The 26,784-nt window shown below is 42.2% G+C and overlaps 1 protein-coding gene across 2 annotated transcripts; it reads right to left on the bottom strand.

Annotated features, from left to right (window-relative positions):
- Positions 1-2,507: 2,507 nt before the first annotated feature.
- Positions 2,508-25,237, bottom strand: COQ10B (coenzyme Q10B). Of its 2 annotated transcripts, none has more exons than XM_030803175.1 (5): positions 24,421-24,902; positions 18,605-18,754; positions 15,935-16,127; positions 7,523-7,624; positions 2,508-4,028 (listed from the first exon to the last, which is right to left on the bottom strand). In XM_030803175.1, exons 2-5 carry the CDS (start codon positions 18,727-18,729, stop codon positions 3,861-3,863), a joined length of 588 nt encoding a protein of 195 aa, XP_030659035.1. In that variant the 5' UTR covers positions 18,730-18,754; positions 24,421-24,902; the 3' UTR covers positions 2,508-3,860. The 2 variants fall into 2 exon arrangements, with proteins under 2 accessions (XP_030659035.1, XP_003253942.1); XM_003253894.4 differs by lacking the exon at positions 24,421-24,902 and adding an exon at positions 25,002-25,237 and having other exon boundaries at positions 2,655-4,028.
- Between the last annotated feature and the right edge of the window lie 1,547 nt (positions 25,238-26,784).

Below are 26,784 nucleotides of genomic sequence, written 5' to 3'. Positions count from 1 at the left end.
TCCACCTCAAAAAGTTATGATGATTAAATGTTTACAAAGCATTTTAAGCTGCCTGGCATCTAGTGCTACCTAAGCGTGCAAAACAAAATAATTTTGTTAAATGCCTAAAAACTTGAGCCTTGAAAACTGAGGTGGTCAATTCCATGAAATTCCAGAGGTCTATATATCGGGATCTCATGAACTCTTTCTCTTATAAACAGGGGAGGAAAAATAAAAGGAGAATATCATAAAATTGCCCTCAGAAAAACTCCTGACCAGGTCTATCTCCTTGGAGGGTCTGAGCTTAGAATGCTGTTACGCAGAATCAGATGAACTCGATATATAAACTCTGACACTCTAAACTTGGCCTTAAGTGCCTGCAAAGACCCAGGATCCATTTGTTAACACTCAGATGATCACTGTGTTTGTTGTATAAAGGGAACACTGGAGTTAACTATTAGAACACTACTAGAACCATTTTTGTTTGTCTCTTTTTCGAGATAGAGTCTCATTCTGTTGCCCGGGCTGAGGCGCAGTGGCATGATCACGGGTCGCTGCAGCCTAGACCTCCTAGGCCCAAGCTATCCTCCTGCCTCAGCCTCCGGAGTAGCGGAGACTATAGGCACATACCACCACACCTGGATAATTTCAGTACTAATTTCTAGAATTTGAGAGACACAGGCAACTGAGCTTAGCCCCAAGTTTAAAACTTCCTTAAAATTTAGCATAAAACCAATGAGCATCCTCGCAAAGGGGAAATCAACATTGAGTTTTTGTATTTTTTTGTAGAGATGGGGCTTCGTCTTATTGCCAGTCTGGTCTCAAATTCCTGGGCTCAAGCAATCCACCCACTTCAGCCTCCTAAAGTGCTGGGAATACAGGTGTGAGCCACTGTACCTGGCTGGCATTTGTAAAAGGAGTGATAAAGTATGGGTTCCTATTTCCATCAAAAGAGAATACAGGCATGACATGGTGGCTAAGGCCTGCAATTCCAACACTTTGGGAGGCTGAGGCAGGAGGAGCACTCGAGCCCAGAAGTTTGAGACCAGCCTGGGCAACAAAGGGAGCCCTGTCTCTAAAAATAAATAAATAAATAAATAAATTTTTAAAAAAGAGAATACAGTATATGGAGAGAATAAAATGTCTGAGTCTTATTTTTAAAAAGCTTTAAATGACTTTGCCATTTTAAAAAAACTTTGTGGCCAGGTGCAGTAGCTCACGCCTGTAATCCCAACACTCTGGGAGGCCAAGGCCGGCAGATCATTTAAGGTCAGGAGTTCAAGACCAGCCTGGGAAACATGGTGAAACCCTGTCTCCACTAAAAAATACAAAAATTAGCCAGATGTGGTGGTGTGCGCCAGTAGTCTCCAGCTACTTGAGAGGCTGAGGCAGGAGAATCGCTTGAACCTGGGAGGCGGAGGTTGCAATGAGCCAAGATCGTGCCACTGCACTCCAGCCTGGACAACAGAGTGAGACTCTGTCTCAAAAAAACAAAAAAACAAAACAAAACAACAAAAAAAAGGTTTTGTTTGTTTTTTTGAACGGAATCTTGCTCTGTCACCAGGCTGGAATACAGTGATGTGATGTCCGCTCACTGCAACCTCCGCCTCCCGGGTTCAAGTGATTCTCCTGCCTCAGCCTCCCGAGTAGCTGGGACTACAGGTGCACGCCACCACACCCAGCTAATTTTTGTGTTTTTAGTAGAGACAGGGTTTCACCATGTTGGCCAGGATGGTCTCAATCTCTTGACCTCGTGATCCGCCTGCCTCAGCCTCCCAAAGTGCTGATTACAGGCGTGAGCCAGCATGCCCAGCCAAAAAAAAAAAAAACTTTGTTATTTAAAAAGCTACACTGGCCAGGGACAGTGGCTCACGCCTGTAATGCCAGCACTTACGAAGGCTGAGGCAGGCAGATCACCTGAGGTTGGGAGTTCGAGGCCAGCCTCATCAACACAGAGAAACCCCGTTTCTACTAAAAATACAAAATTAGCCAGGTGTGGTGGTGCATGCCTGTAATCCAAGCTACTCAGGAGGCTGAGGCAGGAGAATTGCTTGAATGTGGGAGGCAGAGGATGCGGTGAGCTGAGATCGCGTCATTGCACTCCAGCCTGGGCAACAAAAGCGAAATTCCATCTCAAGAAAAAAATAAATAAATAAAGGTATATAACTATATGCAAACTACTTATGCTCTTGGCAAATACCTCATCTGTAAGTGGAAAGATACTGCTTACCTTGTGTGAAAGCACAACCTGGCTCCTCATGAGTAGAGGCTGGTATGAATCCTTCATCACTCTATACCCAGTGTCTGAGAAAAAGCAGGTGCTCAAAACAGATTTATTAAACAAATCTATCTATCTATATATATATATACTTATGTAGAGAACTAATTACTGAGGTCCCTTGTTGATCTGAGGAAACAAAGTTAATAGCACTATCACTGGAAGTTTAATGCCAGAGGGTTGTTGGTACGTAGTGAAAGGAGGACAGGAGATCAATGACTGGTTAAAAGAAAACTGAATTTTGCTTATATTTGTTAAAGTCTGTTTCTTCATAGAAATCGATATTTTAGATATCTTCATAGATATTTTTAAGACATGAAATGCTGTAACACTTTACTATGTCTATGCAAATACACATTTAAACAATATAGGAAGATTTCAATAACCAAACTAACTGTACAAAAAATAAACAAATTAACTTTATTACATTGCTACTTCAACTTCAGTCCTTACATTGATTTGTTTTTTAAAAAATACCAGTTTGAAACACATTACTGAAAGTGAGTATACACAATAAATAGAAAATAGGGATGCATAGTGCTGGAGACATTCAACCAACTTATCTTCATCTGTTGCCTACTGTTGTAGACAAAATTTGACACACAATTAGCATTATTGAAAGAGCAGCCAAACTACCTCGGAGAAAGTGGCAAACTACTGGAAAAGTAGCTTAAAGCTCTGGACCACTCACCAAAAAAAAAAAAAGAAGAAAATATACTGTTTATCTGGGAGCTAGCCTCATTATGGCACTGAATTTATCTGCTAGTCATAAGAACAATTTTTAAAATATAAAAAGTCCCAGGGAACCTTCACTAACAGTTTTTGTTTTTGTTTTTGGAGACAGAGTCTCCCTCTGTTGCCCAGGCTGCAGTGCAGCAGGGCGATCTTGGCTCACTGCAACCTCCGCCTCCCGGGTTCAAGCGATTCTTATGCCTCAGTCTCCCAAGTAACTGGGATTACAGGTGTGTGCCACCATGCCCAGCTAATTTTTGTATTTTTAATAGAGATGGGGTTTCGCCACGTTGGCCAGGCTGGTCTCGAACTACTGACCTCAACTGATCTGCCCACCTCAGCTTCCCAAAGTGCTGGGATTACAGGTGTGAGCCACTGCGCCCAGCCCAAAGTTTTTACTTTAAATATATGATTACTCAAATATCCTAAGCCATATGGCAGGCCCTATAACAATAAGTTACAAATAGTCTGAATTTAATAACTTAAGTGTGATATGGTTAATATAATACATACTGTGTGAATATCTTAACTAACCTCTTTCAGGTAAGGTGATAATTAAAAGGTTTAAATTTATAGTTTCAACTTCTGCTCAGAAGAATCATGCCAGTATTCTAGCAATGGTGATGACATCCCATTATTGTAATGCAGAACATGATAATGTCCGTATTATTTTGAATTATACTTGATTGAAGAAATAATTCTACATACAAGTGAGTCTGTATTCTATGTGCAAATTTTCAGTGGTGCAGGTTTATAACCAAAGCTGCGTTTAACAAAAGCTTTCTGGCTTCTGAAAACATGTCATGAAAATACTTCCTAAAAGTGAACAAACTAAAGTCAGAAGCAGGTGGCACCAAGTTCTTTTTTGCCTTTATGTGTGATGGACTTCATGAAGCATTAACTCCCGAGGTATATTTGTTTCTGGACCATACAGCTTACATGCTCTTCTTTCAAAGGCAGCTACCATCTGCTTCACAACTTCATCAAAAAATAATGTGGCAAGCTGAGAATGTAGAAGTGATCGAAATTCAAAAGAAATCTGTAGGAAAATATTGAAAATTATTTTAGAAAAAATTATTTTTTGCTTTATTTTTGGTTTTCCTGGAGAGGGACTCTCGCTTTGTTGCTCAGGCTGGAGTGCAGTGGCACAATCACAGCTCACTGCAGCCTCAATTTCCTGGGCTCAAGCAATCCTCCTACCTCTGTCTCCCAAGTAGCTGATACTACAGGCACATGCCACCACACATGGCTAATTTGTGTGTGTGTGTGTGTGTGTGTGTGTGTGTGTGTATGTGTGTATATATATATATATATTTTTTTTTTTTTTTGTAGAGAAGGGGTTTTGCCATGTTGCCCAGGCTGATCTCAAACTCCTGGGCTAATGCAATTCTGCCCACTTCGGCATCCCAAAGTGTTGGGATTATGGGCATAAGCCACTGTGCCTGGCCAGAAAGATTTTTTTTAAACTAAATCTCCACTTAGGACAGTGGTGTTCACACTATGAACTGGGTATCCAAGGTAGAATTGTGTGGATGTATGTAGGTGGGATTTTTAGCACCCCTCGAAAGAGGGAATCTTCTTTTACTGCAACAAGCACAATTGCTGGCACAATAAGCTTACATAAACAAGGCCAATGAAATCTCATTTCAAGGGAAAAAGTCTGTTTCTTAGTAAGAGAAGACTGGAAAAAACCTTTGCTGACTACATTAATCACTATGCCTTCTTATTAATGTGCCCCTTTTAGATCCATCCTATCCCACAAAAGGAAATAAGGAAGGAAAGTGATCCTTCTCATAGGTATCACTGAGAAGCACCAGCAGGAAGAGGAGGCTGGAAGTGTGCATGCACATGTGTGCCCAACCCACAGGGCAGATGGTGTAAGTGGTTTAATCTTTCTTTTTTTTTTTTTTTTTTTTTTTGATACAGAGCCTTGCTCTGTCATCCAGGCTAGATGGAGTGCAATAGCCCAATCTTGGCTCAACTGCAACCTCCACCTTCCAGGTTCAAGCGATTCTCCTGACTCAGCTTCCAGAGTAGCTGGGACCACAGGCGCCTGCCATTACGCCCAGTTACTTTTTGTATTTTTAGTAGAGATGGGGTTTCACCATGTTGGCCAGGCTGGTCTCAAACTCCTGACCTCAGGTAATCCACCCACCTAGGCCTTGCAATGTGTTGGGATTACAGGCATGAGCCACTGCGCCCGGCCACGTGGTTCAATCTTAACGTAGCCAATGATTTGGACAAGCTTGTCCAATCCACCTTATTTTGTAGTTGTTGTTTTGTTTTGTTTTAGGCTTTTAACAGCCTGAAGCCATGGGTTTTAGTTTCTGTCTCTAGTGGTAAGTGGAAAAGAGGGATGAGAAAGAGGCTTTACTGGCCCAACCAGAAACAGAAACTAAGAACCCATGACTGTATTCTCTCCCTTGGATACCCTTTTAGAACTTTATTTATACCCTCTCATTGTTCCATATAGAATTCAAGACAACTGGTTTGAGAACTGTGTTTTAGGGACCAAATATCCTCTAAATATTAAAATGTTTACCTTTCATTATGAAATAATTTCATTTTTGTAAAAAAAAAAAACTACAAAATAATACAAAGAATTCCCATGTACCCATTACCCATATTTCCCTATTTTAATGTCTTCAATAACCATACAGCAATTCTCAAAATCAGGAAATTAACAGAGGGAGTTACTACTACTAGATAACAATGCTATTATCTAATTTATATAGATCTTATTCAAATTTTCCCAATTGTCCTTTTTTTTTTTTTTTTTTGAGACAGTGTCTCACTCTGTCACCCAGGTTGGAGTGCAGTGGTACGATCTCAGATCACTGCAACGTCTGCTTCCTGGGTTCAAGTGATTCTCCTGCTTCAGCCTCTCAAGTACCTAGGACTACAGGCATGCACCACCACACCCAGCTAATTTTTGTATTTTTAGTAGAGATAGGGTTTCACCATGTTGGCCAGGCTGGTCCCAAACTCCTGACCTCAAGTGATCTGCCCGCCTTGGCCTCCCAAAGTGCTAGGATTACAGGTGTGAGCCACTGTGCTTGGCCCCAATTGTCCTATTAATGTCTATAATGCTGTAATGAAAATTACTCAACAGCTGAGAACAGCACACGATAATTTAGTCAAAATTGCCACCATTTCTTAAAATTCAATGCCCGAGTTGCATGTACAGAGAACAACTCCCATATTACCTGTTGGCAAAGAAAAAGCCACAAATTGCTTTAAGTTTTCTATAACTACGATTATATGAAAAAGAAAATTACTAGGCCGGGTGCGGTGGCTCATGCCTGTAATCCCAGCACTTTGGGAGGCCGAGGTAGGCAGATGTCCTGAGCCCAGGATTTCGAGACCAGCATGGGAAAGATGGCAAAACCCCATCCCTACATAAAATACAAAAATAAGCCTGTGTGGTGGTGCATTCCTGTAGCCCCAGCTACTTGGGAGGCTGAGGTGGGAGGATCACTTGAGCCAGGGAAGCAGAGGTTGCAGTGAGTCAATATCACAGCACTGCACTCCAACCTGAGTGATAGAGTAGGGCCCCATCTCAAAAAAAAAAAAAAAAAAAGGTTACAAGACTCTAGATTCAAAAAAATGAAAAAAATCTATTATCTTATTTCTGCATCTTTTATTTTTAAATTTTTTGAGACAGTTCTCACTCTGTTGCCCAGGATGGAGTGCAGTGATGTGATCATAGTTCACTGCAAGCTCGAACCCTTGGACTCAAGTGATCTGCTCGTTAGCCTTCTCAGCAGCTAGGAGGTGGGCACCACTACACAAGGATAATTTTATTTTTATTTTTATTTGTTTTGAGACAGTTTTGCTCTTGTTGCCCAGGCTGGAGTGCAATGGCACGATCTCGGCTCACTGCAACCTCTGACTCCCAGGTTCAAGCGATTCTCCTGTCTCAGCCTCCCGAGTAGCTGGGATTACAGGCACATGCCACCACACTCAGCTAATTTTTGTATTTTTACTAGAGACGGGGTTTCATGATATTGGTCAGGCTGGTCTCGAACTCCTGACCTCAGGTGATCCGCCCGCCTCAGCCTCCCAAAGTGCTAGGATTACAGGCGTGAGGCCACCCCACCCAGCCGGTAATTTTATTTTCAGTAGAGACAAAGTCTTGCTATGTTCCCCAGGCTGGTCTCAAACTCCTGGCCTCAAGTGATCCACCTGCCTCAGCCTCCCAAAGTGCTGGGGTTCCAGGCATGGGCTACTGCACCCAGCCTGTTTCTGCATCTTATATGCAATGTCTTCTTTCATGTGGTGTTAATTTAAAACTATTATTAAGTTCAAAACTGTTACTAAGCTGGCATGTGTCTTATAATCTACAGATTTGTAAAAAACAGAGAATGAAGGAATATTCAAGGTTGCAAGAAATAGAATAAAAAAGAAATGTTCATTAGTTTTTATGCAAAAAAGGTATTCAATATAACTATGGCCTCTGTGTTCTAAAAAATGATTACTTTTTACCAATTTTACCTCATAAGTGGAACAAAGCAAGGGCTTTATGAGACTTACTGAAAAATCCAAGGTACAAGTTCTTGGGTAGCCAGGAAGACCTGGGCTAAAACGCCAAATAGTCTCCAAATGATTGAAAAGTCTCCCATCAGTACAAGATGCCTAGAACAAACAGAAAACATAAAACCACAGTTAAATACCTTTGCTACTGGACATAATCTAAGAATCTACTATGATTGAGGCTGATTTCTTTCATAAGTAATAATTTTTGTAGGTCAGACCATAGGAGATAAAGATATCTAATTTTTAGCTTGGTACTAGGAAGTAATGTCTTGCCAATATTAGCCTTTTTTTTTTTCCTGCAGGGATCCCCAAGATTGCCAGTTGTTTTCTCTTCCATTGCTAACACCTGCTTTGCTACTTAGCTTTCCTTCCTCCAGCAGCAAAAGAGGGAGCTTCTTGGAAGCTTATTTCCAGCTCTGCCACATGTAAGTGACCATGAACAAGTTAAATCCCCATACCCTATTTCCTTAATCTGTAAAATAATACCTACTTTATATCATGAGATTGCTGAAATGTTAATAAGGTACCTGGTACATATTTATCTCCTACTCAAAGACTGTTCTCTTATTAATCACGTATAGTCTTTCCTTCACTCTTTGCTCCTTATTCCTAGAGGCCTCTATCTAGTTTTCCTAAATGTGTAGTCCTGGCCCTTAGCCCTGATCCATTTCTTTCTGATTTTTTCAATGCACATGTATACTTTATATTCAGTATGCACACAATCACAATACTTAACCATACTATGTGCAGTGCATCTTGGTAGTTCCTATTTTGTATCATTAAAAAAATACTTATTGTGGCTGGATATGGTGGCTCACACCTGTAATCCCATCACTTTGGGAGGTTAGGGGATCACTTGAACCCAGGAGTTCGAGGCTGCAGTAAGTTATGATTATGCCACTGCACTCCAGCCTGGGCAACAGAACGAGATTCCCTGTTTCTTCGAAAAAAATTTAAAAATTAGCCAGGTGTAGTAATGCATGCCAGTAGTCCCAAGTACCCAGGAGGCTGAGGTGAGGGGACTGCTTGAGCCCAGGAGACCGAGGCAGCAGTGAGCTATAATTATGACACTGAACTCCAGCCTGGGTGACAGAGCGAGACACTGTCTAAAAAATAAAAATAAAATAAAATAAAAAAAATTTATTGAGATCCATGAAAGAGATGCCATCTGCAATGTGAAAATGGTAACCAGAACCATAGTTACTAGTTCATCGTTAGGACTGATTATGCTCGTTATGACCCTGAGAGATGCTCAGCTTTTTATTTTTATTTTCATTTTTTCCCACCTCAGCCTCCCAAGTAGCTGGGACCACAGGCGTGTGACACCATGCCCAGCTAATTATTTTATTTTTTGTAGAGCTGTGTTCTCCCTGTGTTGCCCAGGCTGGTAATGAACTCCTGGGCTCAAGCGAACCTCCTGCCTTGGCCTCCCAAAGTGCTGGGATTACAGCAGGTGTGAACCACCTCATCCGCACAAATAATCTAGAGCATTCCTGAAGTGCACAAGTAATTTTTAAGAGCATCAAGAGTCTATAATAAAATCCTGTTATTTCAGTTGCCCAACTTTAGGATAATACATTCTGCCCTTCTTTACAATCATTTAAGAAGCTTACAGGAAATTTAACACTAAAGGATAAACAGGTTTTGGGAGTACTCACTGTAACATAGCACCTTCCTCTGACTTTTTTTTTTTTTTTTTTTTTTTTTGAGACGGAGTCTCACTCTGTCACCCAGGCTGGAGTGCAGTGGTGCGATCTCGGCTCACTGCAAGCTCCGCCTCCCGGGTCCACGCCATTCTCCTACCTCAGCCTCCCAAATAGCTGGGACTACAGGTGCCCGCCACCACGCCCGGCTAATTCTTTTTTGTGTTTTTACTAGAGACGGGGTTTCACCATGTTAGCCAGGATGGTCTCGATCTCCTGACCTCGTGATCCCTCCAACTTGGCCTCCCAAAGTGTTGGGATTACGGGTGTAAGCCACCACACCCGGCCTCCTCTGACTACTTTTATACAAAATCTGGCAGTATTTCACTCACTCCAATTATCTAGCCCAAGGATGCATGGATTTTTACTGTTATGTTTTGACACGAACAGTTTGCCAAAGACCTCATTTCTAAGAGCAGAGATACTGAACAGTAGAAGCTGTCATAATGATGACCTACTACTGACTGTTCTGAGTGAACTGATTTAGACCATTATATAAACTAATCCATACAAAATGTTTGTATCATGAAGCAGGCAGTAAAAGTCATTGAACTGTTGCCTCTCTGAAAATGTTCAAGGGCTTCTGGCCATTAAAGATTAGTGTAGACTAGAATTACTGACATATGAAGTGACAGGCATGTTTTGGTCAGCTAATAATTCACAGAACCGTCACATGGCTTCTGCTCTTCCCTTATAATAATTTTTACTGTATTGGGTAAAAAAAAATAATAATTTTTACTGTGTTGTCTATTGGGTATTAAAATCCAGAACCTGGCCAGGCATGGTGGCTCATGCCTGTAATATCAGCACTTTGGGAGGCCAAGGCGGGCATATCACCTGAGGTCGGGAGTTCGAGACCAGCCTGACCAACAGGGAGAAACCCCATCTCTACTAAAAATACAAAATTAGCTGGGCGTGGTGGCATATGCCTGTAATCCCGGCTACTCAGGAGGCTGAGGCAGGAGAATCGCTTGAACCCAGGAGGCAGAGGTTGTGCTGAGCTGAGATTGCGCCATTGCACTGCAGCCTGGACAACAAGAGCGAAACTCCATCTTAATCAATCAAATCCAGAACCCCGGCAACAAGAGTGAAACTCCATCTTAATCAATCAATCAATCAATCAATCAAATCCAGAACCTGGGCAACAAGAGCGAAACTCCATCTAAATAAATAAATAAATAAAATACAGAACTCAGGCCAGGCGTGGTGGCTCATTCCTGTAATCCCAGTATTTTGGGATGCTGGGGCGGGCAGATCACCTGAGGTCAGGAGTTCAAGACCAGCCTGACCAACATGGAGAAACCCTGTTTCTACTAAAAATACAAAAATTAGCTCAGTGTGGTGGCACGTGCCTATAATCCCAGCTACTCAGAAGGCTGAGGCAGGAGAATCACTTGAACCCAGGAGGCGGAAGATGCAGTGAGCCAGGATCCTGCCATTGCACTCCAGCCTGGGCAACAAGAGTGAAACTCAGTCTCCAAAAAAAAAAAAAAAAAATCTGGAAACTGAACCCAGGAACAACTGAAAGTTGAGCATATATTCTCAAATACGTCTTTAAAAAACAAACTAGCATTATTATGTGAGGCAACTTATAATGAAAAAATAGGCGGAAGGAGAGTGGGAAAAAAAAAAAGAAAAAATAGTTTTGGAGTCAGACACATGCAAGTGTGAATTTGCCCAAGGTTCTTAATCTCCTTAAGCTTCATAAAATTGAGATAGCTATGATCATCTAATGCCGGTTATTATGAAGATTACTTTTTTTCTAATACAGTTTATCCCTCCCTTAGCAGTGCTTAAAGTTACTCTAAGATTATTATGAATGTCTCTGAATCTGCAATAATCCAAAAATACAGGTAGTGAAAGCTTCATAAGTAAGGAGCCCTCATGACTCCCATCATTTTAGTATTGCTGTTGAGGATACAGAGATGAAAAAGACAGGGACTCCTTCCCTCAAGTACCACAGTCTTGTCAAGGAGAAATCCTGTTAAGAAATATATTACAGAGTGATAAGAGAAAGCATGAAGAAAGCACAGGAGAATCACCAAGGTAGTGCTACTGATCAATATGAAAGGAAAGAGAGAAAATGACCCCAGATGGTCAGAATTTGAAGGAATATCAAGAAGGTAAGTGCATTACAGATAGAAGAATAAGCAATATGCAAAGGCACACGGCTGTGGAATAGTGCTGTACTGTGCATTCATGGAACTTTTAAGACATATGGTATTAGCTGAACATTAAGTATAGTATTACGTGGGAGGAGGGAGCAGGGAAGTAAATGGGTCAAAGTGCAATGATAAAGAGATTTACTTTATCCTGTGTGGTTTTGTTTTTGTTTTGTGTTTGTTTGTTTTGAGACGGAATTTCACTCATTGTCCAGGCTGGAGTGCAATGGCGCGATCTCGGCTCACTGCAACCTCTGCCTCCTGGGTTCAAGTGATTCTTCTGCCTCAGCCTCCCGAGTAGCTGGGATTATAGGCACTCACCACCATGCCTGGCTAAGTTTTCTATTTTTAGTAGAGATGGGGTTTCACCGTGTTGGTCAGGCTGGTCTCAAACTCCTGACCTAAGGTGATCCAGCCATCTGGGCCTCGGCCTCCCGAAGTGCTGGGATTACAGGTGTTAGCCACCATATCCAGCCTGTTTGTTTGTTTCTTAGAGATGGAGTCTTACTTGCTATGTTGCCCAGGCTGGAATGCAGTAGCTATTCACAGGCATGATCACTGTACATTACAACCTCAAACTCCCAGGCTCAAGCAATCCTTCTGCTTCAGCCTCCTGAGTAGCTGGGATTACAGGTGCATGCTACCAAACCTATCTTATCCTGTAGGTTTTAAGAAGGCAGGGGATTTCTAGTTCGAGATCCCTGAGGAATCGCCACACTGACTTCCACAATGGTTGAACTAGTTTACAGTCCCACCAACAGTGTAAAAGTGTTCCTATTTCTCCACATCCTCTCCAGCACCTGTTGTTTCCTGATTTTTTAATGATGGCCATTCTAACTGGTGTGAGATGGTATCTCACTGTGGTTTTGATTTGCATTTCTCTGATGGCCAGTGATGATGAGCATTTCTTCATGTGTTTTCTGGCTGCATAAATGTCTTCTTTTGAGATGTGTCTGTTCATGTCCTCTGCCCACTTTTTGATGGGGTTGTTTGTTTTTTTCTTGTAAATTTGTTTGAGTTCATTATAGATTCTGGATATTAGCCCTTTGTCAGATGAGTAGGTTGCAAAAATTTTCTCCCATTCTGTAGGTTGCCTGTTCATTCTGATGATAGTTTCTTTTGCTGTGCAGAAGCTCTTTAGTTTAATGAGATCCCATTTGTCGATTTTGGCTTTTGTTGCCATTGCTTTTGGTGTTTTAGACATGAAGTCCTTGCCCACGCCTATGTCCTGAATGGTATTGCCTAGGTTTTCTTGTAGGATTTTAATGGTTTTAGGTCTAACATATAAGTCTTTAATCCATCTTGAATTAATTTTTGTATAAGGTGTAAGGAAGGGATCCAGTTGCAGCTTTCTACATGTGGCTAGCCAGTTAGCCAGTTCCTCAGGGATCTCGAACTAGAAATACCATTTGACCCAGCCATCCCATTACTGGGTATATACCCAAAGGACTATAAATCATGCTGCTATAAAGACACATGCACACGCATGTTTATTGCGGCACTATTCACAATAGCAAAGAGTTGGAACCAACCCAAATGTCCAACAACGATAGACTGGATTAAGAAAATGTGGCACATATACACCATGGAATACTATGCAGCCATAAAAAATGATGAGTTCGTGTCCTTTGTAGGGACATGGATGAAACTGGAAAACATCATTCTCAGTAAACTATCGCAAGGACAAAAAACCAAACACCGCATGTTCTCTCTCATAGGTGGGAATTGAACAATGAGAACTCATGGACACAGGAAGGGGAACATCACACTCTGGGGACTGTTGTGGGGTGGGGGGAGGGGGGAGGGACAGCATTAGGAGATACACCTAATGCTAAATGACGAGTTAATGGGTGCAGGAAATCAACATGGCACATGGATACATATGTAACAAACCTGCACATTGTGCACATGTACCCTAAAACCCTAAAGTATAATAAAAAAAAAAAAAAAAAAAAAAAAAAAAGAAGGCAGGGGAGAGAGGCTGGGCCTGGTGGCTCATGGCTGTAATCCCAGCACTTTGGGAGGCCAAGGTAGACAGATCACCTGAGGTCAGGAGTTCAAGACCAGTGTGGCCAATATGGAGAAACCCCGTCTCTACTAAAAATACAAAAAAATTAGCTGAGCGTGGTGGCACACGCCTATAATCCCAGCTACTTTGGAGGCTGAGGCAGGAGAATCACTTGAATCTGGGAGGCAGAGGTTGCAGTGAGCTGTGCTCGCACTACTGTACTGCAACCTGGACAACAGAGCAAGACTCTGTCTCAAAGGAAAAAAAAAAGGTGGCAGGGAAGAGAAGAAAGGTAGAGAGTGAGGAAGAAATGAGATTTATTTAGAGTTCTTTTAGAAGCAGCATAATATATATACTAAGATTTAAGTTGTGGATGGGCGCGGTGATTCACGCCTGTAATCCCAGCACTTTGGGAGGCTGAGGCGGGCAGACCATGAGGTCAGGAGATCGAGACTATCCTGGTTAACACGGTGAAACCGTGTCTCTACTAAAAATACAAAAAATTAGCCAGGCTTGGCGGTGGGAGCCTGTAGTCCCAGCTACTCGGGAGGCTGAGGCAGGAGAATGGTGTGAACCCAGGAGGCGGAGCTTGCAGTGAGCCGAGATGGTACCACTGGAAGTGCCACTGCACTCCAGCCTGGGCTACAGAGTGAGACTCCATCTCAAAAAAAAAAAAGATTTAAGTTCTAAGGGACTGAATGATAAACTGAGCTCAGGAAATAGGAAAAAAAATTAAGATTATAGAAATATTCACTGGTGTCAGACAGCTGGAGTCTTGGCTCTGTGACCTTGGGCAAGTTTTCTATCTCTTCTAAACCTTACTTTGCTCAACTCTAAAATAAATAATAACTCTTGAACCTCAAAGGGCTTTTGTGAAAATTTTAGTAATTCAAGTAAAGCAGTAAAATGGGCTCAATAAATGTTAGCTATTATGAGAGACAGTAGTTTAAAAACTCTAAAACAATGAGGTAAGCAGGTGAAAACATTTGTAATAATAGCAAAATCCTAGTCCACAGCATTTTAAGTGGAATTAAAGTTTTAAGAGTAAGAATAGGGCAGATAGGGTCTTAGCTTCACTGAACAGTGACAACGTTCTCTTTCTTTCTAGCTACACCAGAAAGAGCACATCTGAGCGCTGCACCCCCTTCAATGCCTAACAAAGAGCTGACTAAGGTATTTGGCTCTGGTCACTTACCAAGAAATGATATCATATTAAATCCTGTGGGCAAAAAATAGCTCAGTTTTAAAAATCTTTGGCCACTCCAAAATGGGAATGCAAAAGAAATATGCATTATCTCATGGAATTCTGCCTTTTTGTTTTTAAGGTTGGTACCCTTTTCTACATGTGTATCCTCCTCTGACAAGCATAAGATGATTAATATAATGTAAGAGTAGTTGGCATTTCAGTACCTGGTACTTGGCAGGATAATCTCAACAATGTTTATATATATGTATGTATTTTTTTTTTTTTTTGAGACAGTTTCATTCTTGTTGCCCAGGCTGGAGTGCACTGGCACAATCTCAGCCCACTGCAACCTCTGCCTCCTGGGTTCAAGTGATTCTCCTGCCTCAGCCTCTTGAGTACCTGAAATTACAGGTGCTTACCACCACATCGGCTAATTTTTTTGTATTTTTAGTAGAGATGGGGTTTCACCATGTTGGCCAGGCTAGTCTCAAACTCCTGACCTCAGGTGACCCACCCACCTCAGCCTCCCAAAGTGCTGGGATTACAGGCGTGAGCCACTGTGCCCCCCAATATTTTTATATTTTTTCTTTTCATTTTTATTTAGTTTTTTTTGAGACACAGTCTCACTCTGTTGCCCAGGCTGAAGTGCAGTGGCACTATCTCAGCACCGCTGCAACCTCTGCCTCCAGGTTCAAGTGATTCTCCTGCCTCAGCCTCTTGAGTAGCTGGGATTACAGGCATGCACCACTACGCCCAGCTAATTTTTGTATTTTTAGTAGAGACGGGGTTTTACCATGTTGGTCAGGCTGGTCTTGAACTCCTGACCTCGTAATCCACCCGCCTTGGCCTCCCAAAGTGCTGGGATTAAAGGCGTGAGCCACAGCGCCATGCCTATATCTTTTCTACCTTTCTTTATCCTCTCACCACTTTAATTTTTTTCCTTCCTTCTTCCCCACCATTCCTTCTTTAATTCAAAAAACTATATATTTAGTAAACAAATTTACTCTTCCCCCAATAATAAAGTATTTAATTCGTATTTTAAAACAGTTGAAAAATTAAATTAAAACATTTCACACTTGGGTGGCGCAAGTGATCTGTGGGTCAGTCAGTAGTCCTCAATAGAAGGGAAAAAAAAGGGATAAGTTTCCCATTCCCATATTATATTCAAACTTCTATTTGGAAAGAATAATGCTAACATTGTATAAAGTAACACAGTTAGGAGACATAATAAATTTTTTACCCTCCTCCTGTTAGGTTAAATAAGTTTTTTTAGGCTATTACATTTTAACTCATTTGACAAAGTTAATATATGGAAGAATATTTAAAAACAACAAAAAACAAAACCGTTACCTTTACTAAATGAGGTTTCACCAAGGTTACTACTGATGTATAGCGCTCCAACACAGGTGGAAATCCAATTTCTAATCTTGTTTTACAATACCCAGATCTCTTTGATATAACATCTGATTTTTTGCACCAAGGAACAAAATGCTTGTAATCCTCCACTCCCGATACTACATCATACATTTCCTGCATTGAATATCTTTAAAAAATAAAAATAAAAAAGAGGTGTTAACTCCATCTAGTTATATAATATATGCATACTTTAAAGTGAATATGTATAAAACTTACTGTGTATGATAAATAAATCATTCAGCACATATGTTAAACCACATTCTGGAATCAATGATCTCAAAGCAACACAGAAAATAAAAGGTCTCCAAATAAATACATAGATGGTATGGCAGAGATCACAATTTGGCATCTCACAGGTTGAATCTGATATAAAGAGGTAATTTTTTTTTTTTTTTTTTTTTTTTTTTTTTTTTTTTTTTGAGACGGAGTCTCATTCTGTTTCCCAGGCTAGAGTGCAGTGGTACGATCTCGGCTCACTGCAACCTCCGCCTCCCGGGTTCAAGCAATTCTCCTGCCTCAGCCTCCAGAGTAGTTGGGACTACAGGCACGTGCCACCACAGTCAGCTAATTTTTTGTACTTTTAATAGAGACGGGGTTTCACTGTGTTAGCCAGGACGGTCTTGATCTCCTGACCTGGTGATCCGCCTGCCTCGGCCTCCCAAAGTGCTGGGATTACAGGCATGAGCCACCGCGCCCGGCCTAAAGAGGCAGTTTTTAAACTTTTAGTAGCCAGCATTTAAAAATTGAGAGTATGGCCAGGTGTGGTGGCCTGTAATCCCAGCACTTAGGGAAGCTGAGGTGGGTAGATCACCTGAGGTCAGGAGTTTGAGACCAGCCTGGCCGACATGGTAAAACCCCGTCTCTACTAAAAATACAAAAATTAGCCAGGTGTGGTGGCACATGCTTGTAATTCCAGCTACTTGGGAGGCTGAGACATCAGATTTGCTTGAACCCAGGAGACAGAGGTTGCAATGAGCGAAGATCATGCCACAGCCTGGGCTACAGAGGGAGATCCTGTACACCACCATCTCTCTCTCTCTCTCTCTCTCTCTCTCTCTGTTGTGTCACCTTCAGACCAATGTGATTAACATTCTGAAGACTAAGTAATTACAGAGGTCAAAAGTTGGATGTAGCCTGGGTTTCTGAGTCACTACTTGGACTACAGTAGACGGCACACCCATCTGAACTCTACATGAGAAAAAAAAATAAACTCTTAGGTGTTATCTATATGGCTGTTAGCATTACCTTAACTAATACAGAGACTAGCTAGTAAACTTAGTGAACAATGCTGTTAAGTCTTTTACTACAGAAAAATAGGGAGAACAAAAGCAAATGAGTAAAATTAACGAAATGCACTTTCACAAAGCTTCACGGCTAGTTGGGAATTAAGAGCCATTTGTAGAAATTCCCCTATGGAGGGATGGTGTATTTCCAGTTTAGCAGAACTGTAGTGTCTTTACAGTACAACTGCTCTATTTACCCAATCTATTATTGGGGGAAGAGTAAATTTGTTTACTAAATATATAGTTTTTTGAATTAAAGAAGGAATGGTGGGGAAGAAGGAAGGAAAAAAATTAAAGTGGTGAGAGGATAGAGAAAGGTAGAAAAGATAGAGGCATGGCGCTGTGGCTCACACTTTTAATCCTAGCACTTTGGGAGGCCAAGGCAGGTGGATTACGAGGTCAGGAGTTCAAGACCAGCCTGACCAACATGGTGAAACCTCTTTACATCTGCTCTGTTTACCCCTAGATCAGGGGCCACACGTGGCCCATCACCTGTTTTTGTAAACAAAGTTTTACTGGAATGTGGTCACACCCGTTTATTTACATATTATCTATGTCTGCCTTTGGACTACAATGAAGGAGCTGAGCAGTCCCTATGGCCCACAAAACCTAATATAGTTACTATCTGTCCCTTTACAGAAAATTTTTACCAAAGGCTCTAGATGAGGAGCCTTAGTATGTATGTACTTATCTATATATATCTATACATGAGGAAGCTATGTAAACATACAGCCCAATGTATCAGTAATGTTGATAATATAGAAAAGAACAACGTACAAAAAATGTAGGTCATAAATAATTTTCTTTACATGTCAAAGATTTAAGTCTATACTAAAGAGTTACCATATAATTATATTCATTCAACGAATATTTATAAAATAGCAATAGCTATGAAAAAGGCCAAGCTAGGTCAGGAGCAGTGGCTCATGCCTGTAATCCCAGCACTTTGGGAGGCCAAGGCAGGTGGATCATGAGGTCAGGAGGTTGAGACCAGCCTGGCCAACACAGTGAAACCCTGTTTCTACTAAAAATACAAAAATTAGCCAGGCATGGTGGCATGCGCCTGCCAGTCAGGAGGCTGAGGCAGGAGAATCGCTTGAATCTGGGAGACGAAGGTTGCAGTGAGCCAAGATTGCACCACTGCACTCAAGTGTGAGACTCCATCTCAAAAGAAAGGAAAAAAAAAAAAAGAAAAAGGCCAACCTAGAAAAAAGAGAGCTTAGTCTGCAAAAAGATAATCCAGAGAGAAAGAGGCACGACACGATACCCCACGGAAAATTGTGAACATGCTCTTTTAGTAGAATTCTTATTATATACAAACCCTAAAATTCTTCTCTCTGAATATTCTTTCCTTTTGTTTATTAATGGTGCAGTGATTTTGAAGAAAGTTCGTGCACATATCTCCTTAGGCAAAATTGAGGTATGTAGTGGAAGGGTTCTGCTCATCAGTATACCACAGGAAGCTAAATATCTGAAAAGACAAAAATCACCTCATTTAGAGTGACGGTAAAAATTAAGAGGAAGCACAAATTATAGAGACTATAAAGTAATTATCACACTTTGGAAGGCTCTGCAACTTCAGAATGTTCCTGGAAGAATACACACACACAGGCACAGAAAAAGCACAGCTTCTTAAACACCGTAAAAAAACAAAAAACAAAAAAACAAAAATAACAGCTTAGTTAGGTTAGAAGCTTCTGGCATAAAAGGTATCTCTCCCAGAAATCTGGCTTTCACTCTGTAGTCACGTGTTACAACGTACTCTTACCATAAGCTTTGCTGGATACACAAATCTATTTTCTGATTTGTGTTGTCTACCCACGTTGTTTTCCCAGCTGGATCCATAGGTGTTTCTTAATTCTTGATCCACTCCAATGAGACTTAAAATTAGGTCTCAAATCTCTTGGCAGAGATCTGGTAGGACCACCTACCAGATGGTCAGTACTGATGCCAAGCATGGTGGCTCAAACCTGTAATCCCAGTGCTTTGGGAGGCTGATGCTTGAGAATCCCTTGAGGCCAGGAGTTTGTGACCAGCCTGGGCAACATAGCGACCCTGTCTCTACAGAAAAATTTAAAAATTAGCCAGCCATGGTGGCATGTGCCTGTAGTTCCCGTTACTCAGGAAACTGAGGCAGCAGGATCACTTGAATACAGCACTTCGAGGTTGCAATGAGCTATGAACACACCACAGCACTGCAGCCTGGGTGACAGGGCGAGACTCTGTCTCAACAAAAGCAAAAACAAAACAAATAAAAACCAACTGTTGCTGCGTTCTTCTTTACCTCGCAGTCTCCATTTCAATGCATATAGGTAAAAATATGTCTAGTTAACTGGAAAGTTATTGTTCAAGGTACTTCTATGTACAAATGTCTGCTATATGCTTGTTCACCTAAATATTTTCAACTTTCCTTAATAAGATTATTACAAAACTGGCTGGGTGAGGTGGCTCATGCCTGTAATCCCAGCACTTTGGGAGGCTGAGGCAGATGGATCACGAGGTCAGGAATTCAAGATCAGCCTGGCTAACATGGTGAAACCCCATCTCTACTAAAAATACAAAAAATTAGCTGAGTATGGTGGCAGGTGCCTGTAGTCCCAGCTACTTGGGAGGCTGAGGCAGGAGAATCGCTTGAACCCGGGAGGCGGAGGTTGCAGTAAGCCGAAATTGTGCAACCACACTCCAGCCTGGGCGACAGAGCAAGACTCCGTCTCAAAAAAAAAAAAAAAAAAAGAGAGAAGAAAAAAGATTATTACATAACTATTTGTCTATTTGACACTACTAGTCATTGCTGGCCAGGATAATTCAATTTAAATTATCCACATATTTACTGAGCTCCTATTCTAAGTTAAGACTGTGCTAAGTACTAAGGATATAATGGTGAATAGAACAAACAGCCTTATGAATAGAACAAACATAAGCCTTATGATTGATTCAAAAAAGTGCTGAAGAAGAGATGCAGGGAAGAGGGAGGTGTAATTAGGACCTCCTTTAGACAGGGTGACCTAGGAATCCCTTAAAAGATTTTGGCTGAGACATAGTGGACAAGGAGTTAGCTGTGCAAAGAGAGAAAAGAAGTATGTACTTACATAATAACTGTGTGTGCATGTATATGTATATACTAATACACATAGGCATTAGTAGCATTTAATGCCTCATTCCATTTATTTATATATGTGAATACATATACATATGTACATACATATATATGTAAATGAAGTGGATCGCGCCACTGCACTCCAGCCTGGGCGACAGTGACTCTCCGTCTCAAAAGAAGAAAAAAAAAAAAAGAAAAAGAAAATATGACCCCAAAGTATAAAACACAACCCCAATTAGAAAGAGACAAATTTGGGCTCTATAATATAATAAAGAACTTTAGAGCTGTTTATAAAAATTAAACACGCTTATTACAGAGAAAATGAGATAGAGGTCAGTGAATTTGCTTAAGGTAAATACTACATGACTATCTGTTAAAATGTAATGGAGGCCAGGTGCAGTGGCTCACGCCTGTAATTTCAGCACTTTGGGAGGCTGAGGCAGGGAGATCAACTGAGACCAGCCTGGCCAACATGGTGAAACCCTGCCTTTACTAAAAATACAAAAATTAGCCGGGTGTGGTGGCATGTGCCTGTAATCCCAGCTACTCGGGAGGCTGAGGCAGGGGAAATGCTTGAACCTGGGACGCGGAGGTTGCAGTGAGCCAAGACGGCGCCACTGCACTACAGCCTGGGCAACAGAGCAAGACTCCCCGTCTCAAAAAAAAAAAAAATGTAATTGAAAAGAAACATAAACGGTATATGGGTAAACTTATTAGAAACTTTTAAGATTTTTAAGATTCTTATGTATTCAGCTATAAATAACACTTTATGAGTGAAAATATAAAAAAGCAAGGTGGCTTTGTGAATTCTAAATTTTCTGGGACATCACAAGTAGTAGTTGATTTTATAATAGTGGTAAGAGCATAATTCTGTTTCGATACATACAATGTACAGTGATCATATCAGGGTAATTAACACATCCATCATCTCAAACATTCATCATTTATTTGCACTAGGAACATTCAGTATACTCCTTCTACCTATTTGAAACTATATATTATTGCTAACTATAGTCATCCTACAGTGGTATAGAAGACGGGTCCCCAACGCCCAGGCCATGGACTGGTACCTGTCCGTGGCCTGTTAGGAACCAGGCTGCACAGCAGGAGGTGAGTATTACCGCCTGAGTTCCGCCTCCTGTCAGATCAGCGGTGGCATCAGATTCTCACAGGAGCCGGAACTCTATTGTGAACTGCACATGCGAGGAATCTAGGTTGTTTGCTCCTTATGAGAATCTAACTAATGCCTGATGATCTGAGGTGAAACAGTTTCATCCCGAAACTATCCCCCCCCCACCACCCCCATTTCTGGAGAAACTGTCTTCCACAAAACTGGTCTCTGGTGCCAAAAAGGTTGGGAATCGCAGGTATAGACCATTAGAAACGTATTCCTCCTATCTAGCACTAATTTTGTATCCTTCAACAAATCTCTATATCCCTTCCTTTCTCCCAGCTTTCCCAACCTTTAGTATTCTCTGTTCTAAGATCAACTTTTTTTAAAATTTATTTTTTATTTATTTATTTTTTTGAGACAGAGTCTCGCTCTGTCGCCCAGGCTCGAGTGCAGTGGTGTGATCTAGGCTCACTGCAAGCTCTGCCTCCCGGGTTCACGCCATTCTCCTGCCTCAGCCTCCCGAGTAGCTGGGACTACAGGCGCCTGCCACCACGCCCTGCTAATTTTTTTGTATTTTTAGTAGAGATGGGGTTTCACTGTGTTAGCCAGGATGGTCTCGATCTCCTGACCTTGTGATCTGCCTGCCTCAGCCTCCCAAAGTGCTGGGATTACAGGTGTGAGCCACTGCGCCCAGCAAGATCAACTTTTTTTTTTTTTGAGATGGAGTCTCGCTCTGTCGCCAGGCTAGAGCGCAGCGGTACCAGCTCACCGCAACCTCTGCCTTCTGGTTTAAGCGATTCTCCTGCCTCAGCCTCCCAAGTAGCTGGCACTACAGGCGCCCACCACCACACCCAGCTAATTTTTGTATTTTTAGTAGAGATAGGGTTTCACCATGTTGGCCAGGATGGTCTCGATCTCTTGACCTTGTGATCCGCCCACCTTGGCCTCCCAAAGTGCTGGGATTACAAGGCATAAGCCACTGTGCCTAGCCAAGATCAACTACTTTTAGCTTCCACATATGAGAGAGAACTCATCATGTGTAACTTTCTGTTCCTGGCTTATTTCACTTAACATAATGTCCTCCAAGTCCATCCATGTTGCTGCAAATGACAGGATTTCATTCTTTTTTTATGGCTGAATAGTATTCCCATTGTGTATTAACACATACACCACATTTTCTTCATCCATTCTTCTATTTTATTGTTGTTGTTGTGTTTGAGTCAGGGTCTCACTCCATCACCCAGGCTGGAGTGCAGTGGCATAGTCATGACACACCGCAGCCTCCACTGCCTGGGCTCAGGTGATTCTCCCACCCCAAGTCCCAATTAGCTGGCACCACAGGCATGTGCCACCAAGCCCTGCCAATTTTTTACTTATTTGTAGAAACGAGGTCTTGCTGTGTTGCCCAGGCTGGTCTCAAACTCCTGATTTCAAGTGATCCTCCTGCCTCAGCCTCCCAAAGTGTTGGGATTACAGGCGTGAGTCACTGTGTTCGGCCTTGTTTATTTTTTGAGACAGGGTCTGGTTCTGTTGCCCAGGAATGAGTGCAGTAGCCCAAACAAGGCTCACTGCAGCCTCAACCTCCTGGGTTCAAGTGATCCTCCCATCTCAGCCTCCTGAGCAGCTGGAACCACAAGCTTGCATTACCACACAGCCAGCTAATTTTTCTATATATGCGTATGTGTATACACACACACACTTTTTTTTTCTTTTTTTTGGTAGAGACAAGGTTTTGCCATGTTGTCCATGCTGGTTTCATGAGCTCAGGCAATCCTCCCACCTCAGCCTCCCAAAGTGTTGGAATTACAGGCATAAGCCACTGCGCCCAGTCCCATTCAGCTGCTGTTGGACACCTACGTTGATTCTGTATCTTAACTACTGTGAACAGTGCTGAAACCTTTACTTGAAAAAAGATGAGACCTTTGCTTCTAAAGAGGTGAATTGGGTATCTGGTTGACTTTTTACTATATATAAAGGTTCATGTATTTACTGGGAGGCAATACATGAACCTTTGTACCAGGTTCATGTATTGCCTCCCAGCCTACCCAAAAAAATACCCTTACACAATCTGATTACAATCCTAAGGAAAACACCTGTGTTTAAAGCAAACTAACAGGACATTTTCTGATCAATTTGCATGCTATAGTTACAGTGCCCTGGACAGCACATTTATTTTCATGCACTGCCAGGAATACTATGTCTTAAACTACGATATAAAGAGACACACATTCATATATACAGTTAAACCATGAAATGAATACTGGACCACTGGACCACATGGAGAACTGCTTTTTTGTCACTCGTCTTCCAGTACTACTCTCTCATATACTTAAGTATAATAAAGGTCAGAATCTGATGCTTAACATCGGAAATGAACTCAGACTGCCGCCCTCATTATCGTAAACAGTATTTATCTTGGAACTGAAGCCTCAATTTGATCACTAAAGCAACTGTATTTTTCTCAAAAGTAAGTGTTATTTGCAAGACAACATTTTATAAGAGTAATACAAACATCTCAAGTATGATGGCGTTATTCTGCTTGAAACTACTTTTTGAGGTTATTTCCTAAAGCAGGAGTAATTTTATGATTTTATTTGTCTCATCCAACATTTGTCTAAAGGGATTTGGACTTGGTAAGGTTGTTGGTGTTTTTAAAAATTCTTCATTGAATCTTTTTTTTAAAAAAATATTCCCTTGTTTCCAGTAGGGTCGGATCTTCATTTAATCTAAATGTCCTGGGGCTCAACCAGATTTGTGTTTTCTCTCCCCACCTCATATTTTGTACACCTGAATTCATTTTAAACACACTAACTTTAATTTTCAAGAATATTACAATGTTATTAGTAAAAGGAAACTAAGTCGTACAAGTATGGTATCCATGTCCCGACCTCCATCTCCACCCCCACCTACCAAAAAATAAACCAACCAGGAAAATCGAAAGCAGACTATGCTTCAAGGTTACAGGACCTGTTAAGTTGGAGCTGAGTGAAAAAATCCAGGTCCCTTATGTTGGCTATATTTAGTTTTGTAAACACTAAACGGCGAGGGCAAAGCACTCTTTCAGAAATTGGGAAAAACCGTATGACCATCTGGCAGGTAGAAGGAACCGGAGAAAGGGGCTCACCGCCAAACACAAATTCCCATACAGCCAGCAGCCGGCAACCCTTCCGCGCAAAGTTAAAACTTTCCAACAGCACTAGCAACAAGCCATAGGGGAGGAGACCGGAAGAGCCCCAAGGCAGCAATGGCCAAATTGCTTCCAAAGTCGCTTCGCCGATGATTCACCGCCTCTCACGAGGAAAACGAGCCACGAACACAGCCTTGGGCCCAAGGTGATGCGCGCCGCTCTTGAGTCCCTCATATGCCAAACGCAAAAAAGCCTTCTCCTCTAAAGACACGGAAATGCACCGAGTCCGGCTCTGCCTCACCCCCAAATCCTTCCGGTCCCCCAACTCGGCAGCCAAAATCGAAAACTACTCTCGTCCCAGCGCCCCCGCTGTTGATTACCTGCCATTCCGCACGGGCGCCTGCGCCCCGGCCGCTGTCGCCGACTTCGGACGGCATCCCGAGACTACCCTTCTCAAGGCCGTGTGACCAGTCCGAGCTGCCATGGTAGACTCTCCGAAGCCGGTCGTCACCTCCCGGACCAGCCCTGCAGCACCGCCCTCCTCTGGTCGGACCCGCAGCCCGGCTCCCGTCTCTTCCAGCCAATGGACTGGCCCCCTGCGCAGCCTGACACGCCCCTTCTTCCCTTCCGGGTTGCACGTCGCTGACACACGCTGACTGTAAACGTTCCCGTCAGCCTGTCGGCCAATCGGAGGAGCTGCGGGCCCGCCAGGACACACCCCTCTCTCCTGACCGACCAATCGCTTTTCCCGTGCGCTCGCGCAATTTGCGTAATACTCAGTGACTGCTCAGTCCACGCCCCGCGCAGGAACTGTTCCTGGATTAACCAACTGCCTGGTTCTCCTGGGGTCCGCTTCCGGGAGGCCAGTCACGTGAGCCCCGCCCGGGGGCTGCGGGAAGCCCCAGGGTTTGAGTGTTAATTATGTAACTGTGCAAACCCGTGAGTGCGGAGTCAGACAGGCCACCACTCCTGGCTGCAAAGCCTAGCTGTCAGCGTCCTGCTTGTTAATGATTGTCTAATACAATGCCTGCCTTGCCTACCTTACGGGCTAATTGTGAGGGCAACATAAGGTCCTGTCATTAGGAAAGACTCAGTTATCCAGCAGCAGTTCCGTCTGCCTTCTTCCTGCGTGTCCCACATTTTAATTGGTGTTCTCGTATGGTTTGGGTTTTCCTTATTCCATACTAATCAGACGACTTCGCTTTGATTTACTTGTTTCGGTGATCAGTCATCAAGTCCAGACTTCTTGTTCCCTCAGTTTGTTCTCAGGTCTTTACTTAAGGTTTGTGCGCCAATAGTTTTCCTGCAAACTGTAAAGTGAGGATGACAATACTACCTATTTAATATAGTTTGGGAACAGTAAATGAGATTGTTTATTAAATGTAGTCAGATATTTGCGTGGCACCTACTAGATGCTGGAGAAGTGAGCAAAAGTTTTCACTGTCACAGAGCTTATATCCTAGTGGGGAAAAGAAACCAATTAGTATATAGTACAATGGCTGCTTGTTATATGTCCCGTAGACTAAACAGGAAAGCAGGGTAAGGAGATGAAGAGGGAGGAATATGGTAGGGTGCTGTTTTATATAGGGTGGTTAGGAGGGGCTCTGAGAGGACGACACTGAACAAAGGCCTAAAATGAAGTGAACTCTGATTACTTGGGAGAAAATGACTTTCAGGTGTATGGAACAGCAAGTGCAGAGGCCCCAGGCAGGAACAATCTTGGCATGCTTTAGGAAGAGCAAGGAGTTTGGAGCACAGTAAGAGGAGGAAAGTGGTAGGAAATAAGGTCAGAGAGGTAGGCAGAGCTTAGTGCCACGGAAGCCATAGTACGCTACTAATTTTTTATTGTATTCTAAGCGTGAAGGAAAGCCATTAGAGTTTGAGTGCAGAATAGTTACTTGATCTGATTTACATTTAAAGCAATATTCCAGCTGTTGTGTCTATGATTATTTTCTCCTCTTGCTTGGTTCATTGCAGTCACCCCTTACTAGATACTTTGTGGAGTAAATTGAAATCATCAGCTACAAGGTTTGTCATTTTGCAGTACAACACATGATGTACTTGTAGATTGAGGTGGTTCTGTAGCTGCATGGACAATTCTGTACCAACTACTTTTCAATACACAATCCTTGTGTGTCCGGAATTGGTGGGTTCTTGGTCTTG

The sequence above is a fragment of the Nomascus leucogenys genome, chromosome 22a (genome assembly GCF_006542625.1).
Source record: "Nomascus leucogenys isolate Asia chromosome 22a, Asia_NLE_v1, whole genome shotgun sequence".
Taxonomy (NCBI): domain Eukaryota; kingdom Metazoa; phylum Chordata; class Mammalia; order Primates; family Hylobatidae; genus Nomascus; species Nomascus leucogenys.
This window is presented reverse-complemented; position numbering and strand designations above follow the sequence as displayed.

What these genes read in the sequence shown, in the direction of transcription:
- COQ10B (XM_003253894.4), bottom strand. Translation starts at nt 25,105, where the DNA reads ATGGCAGCTCGGACTGGTCACACGGCCTTGAGAAGGGTAGTCTCGGGA. An exon ending in GCGCCCGTGCGGAATGGCAG is followed by an intron (nt 18,755 to 25,001) that starts GTAATCAACAGC and finishes TTGTCTTTTCAG; the next exon opens with ATATTTAGCTTCCTGTGGTA. An exon ending in TCAGAGAGAAGAATTTTAGG is followed by an intron (nt 16,128 to 18,604) that starts GTTTGTATATAA and finishes TATTTTTTAAAG; the next exon opens with ATATTCAATGCAGGAAATGT.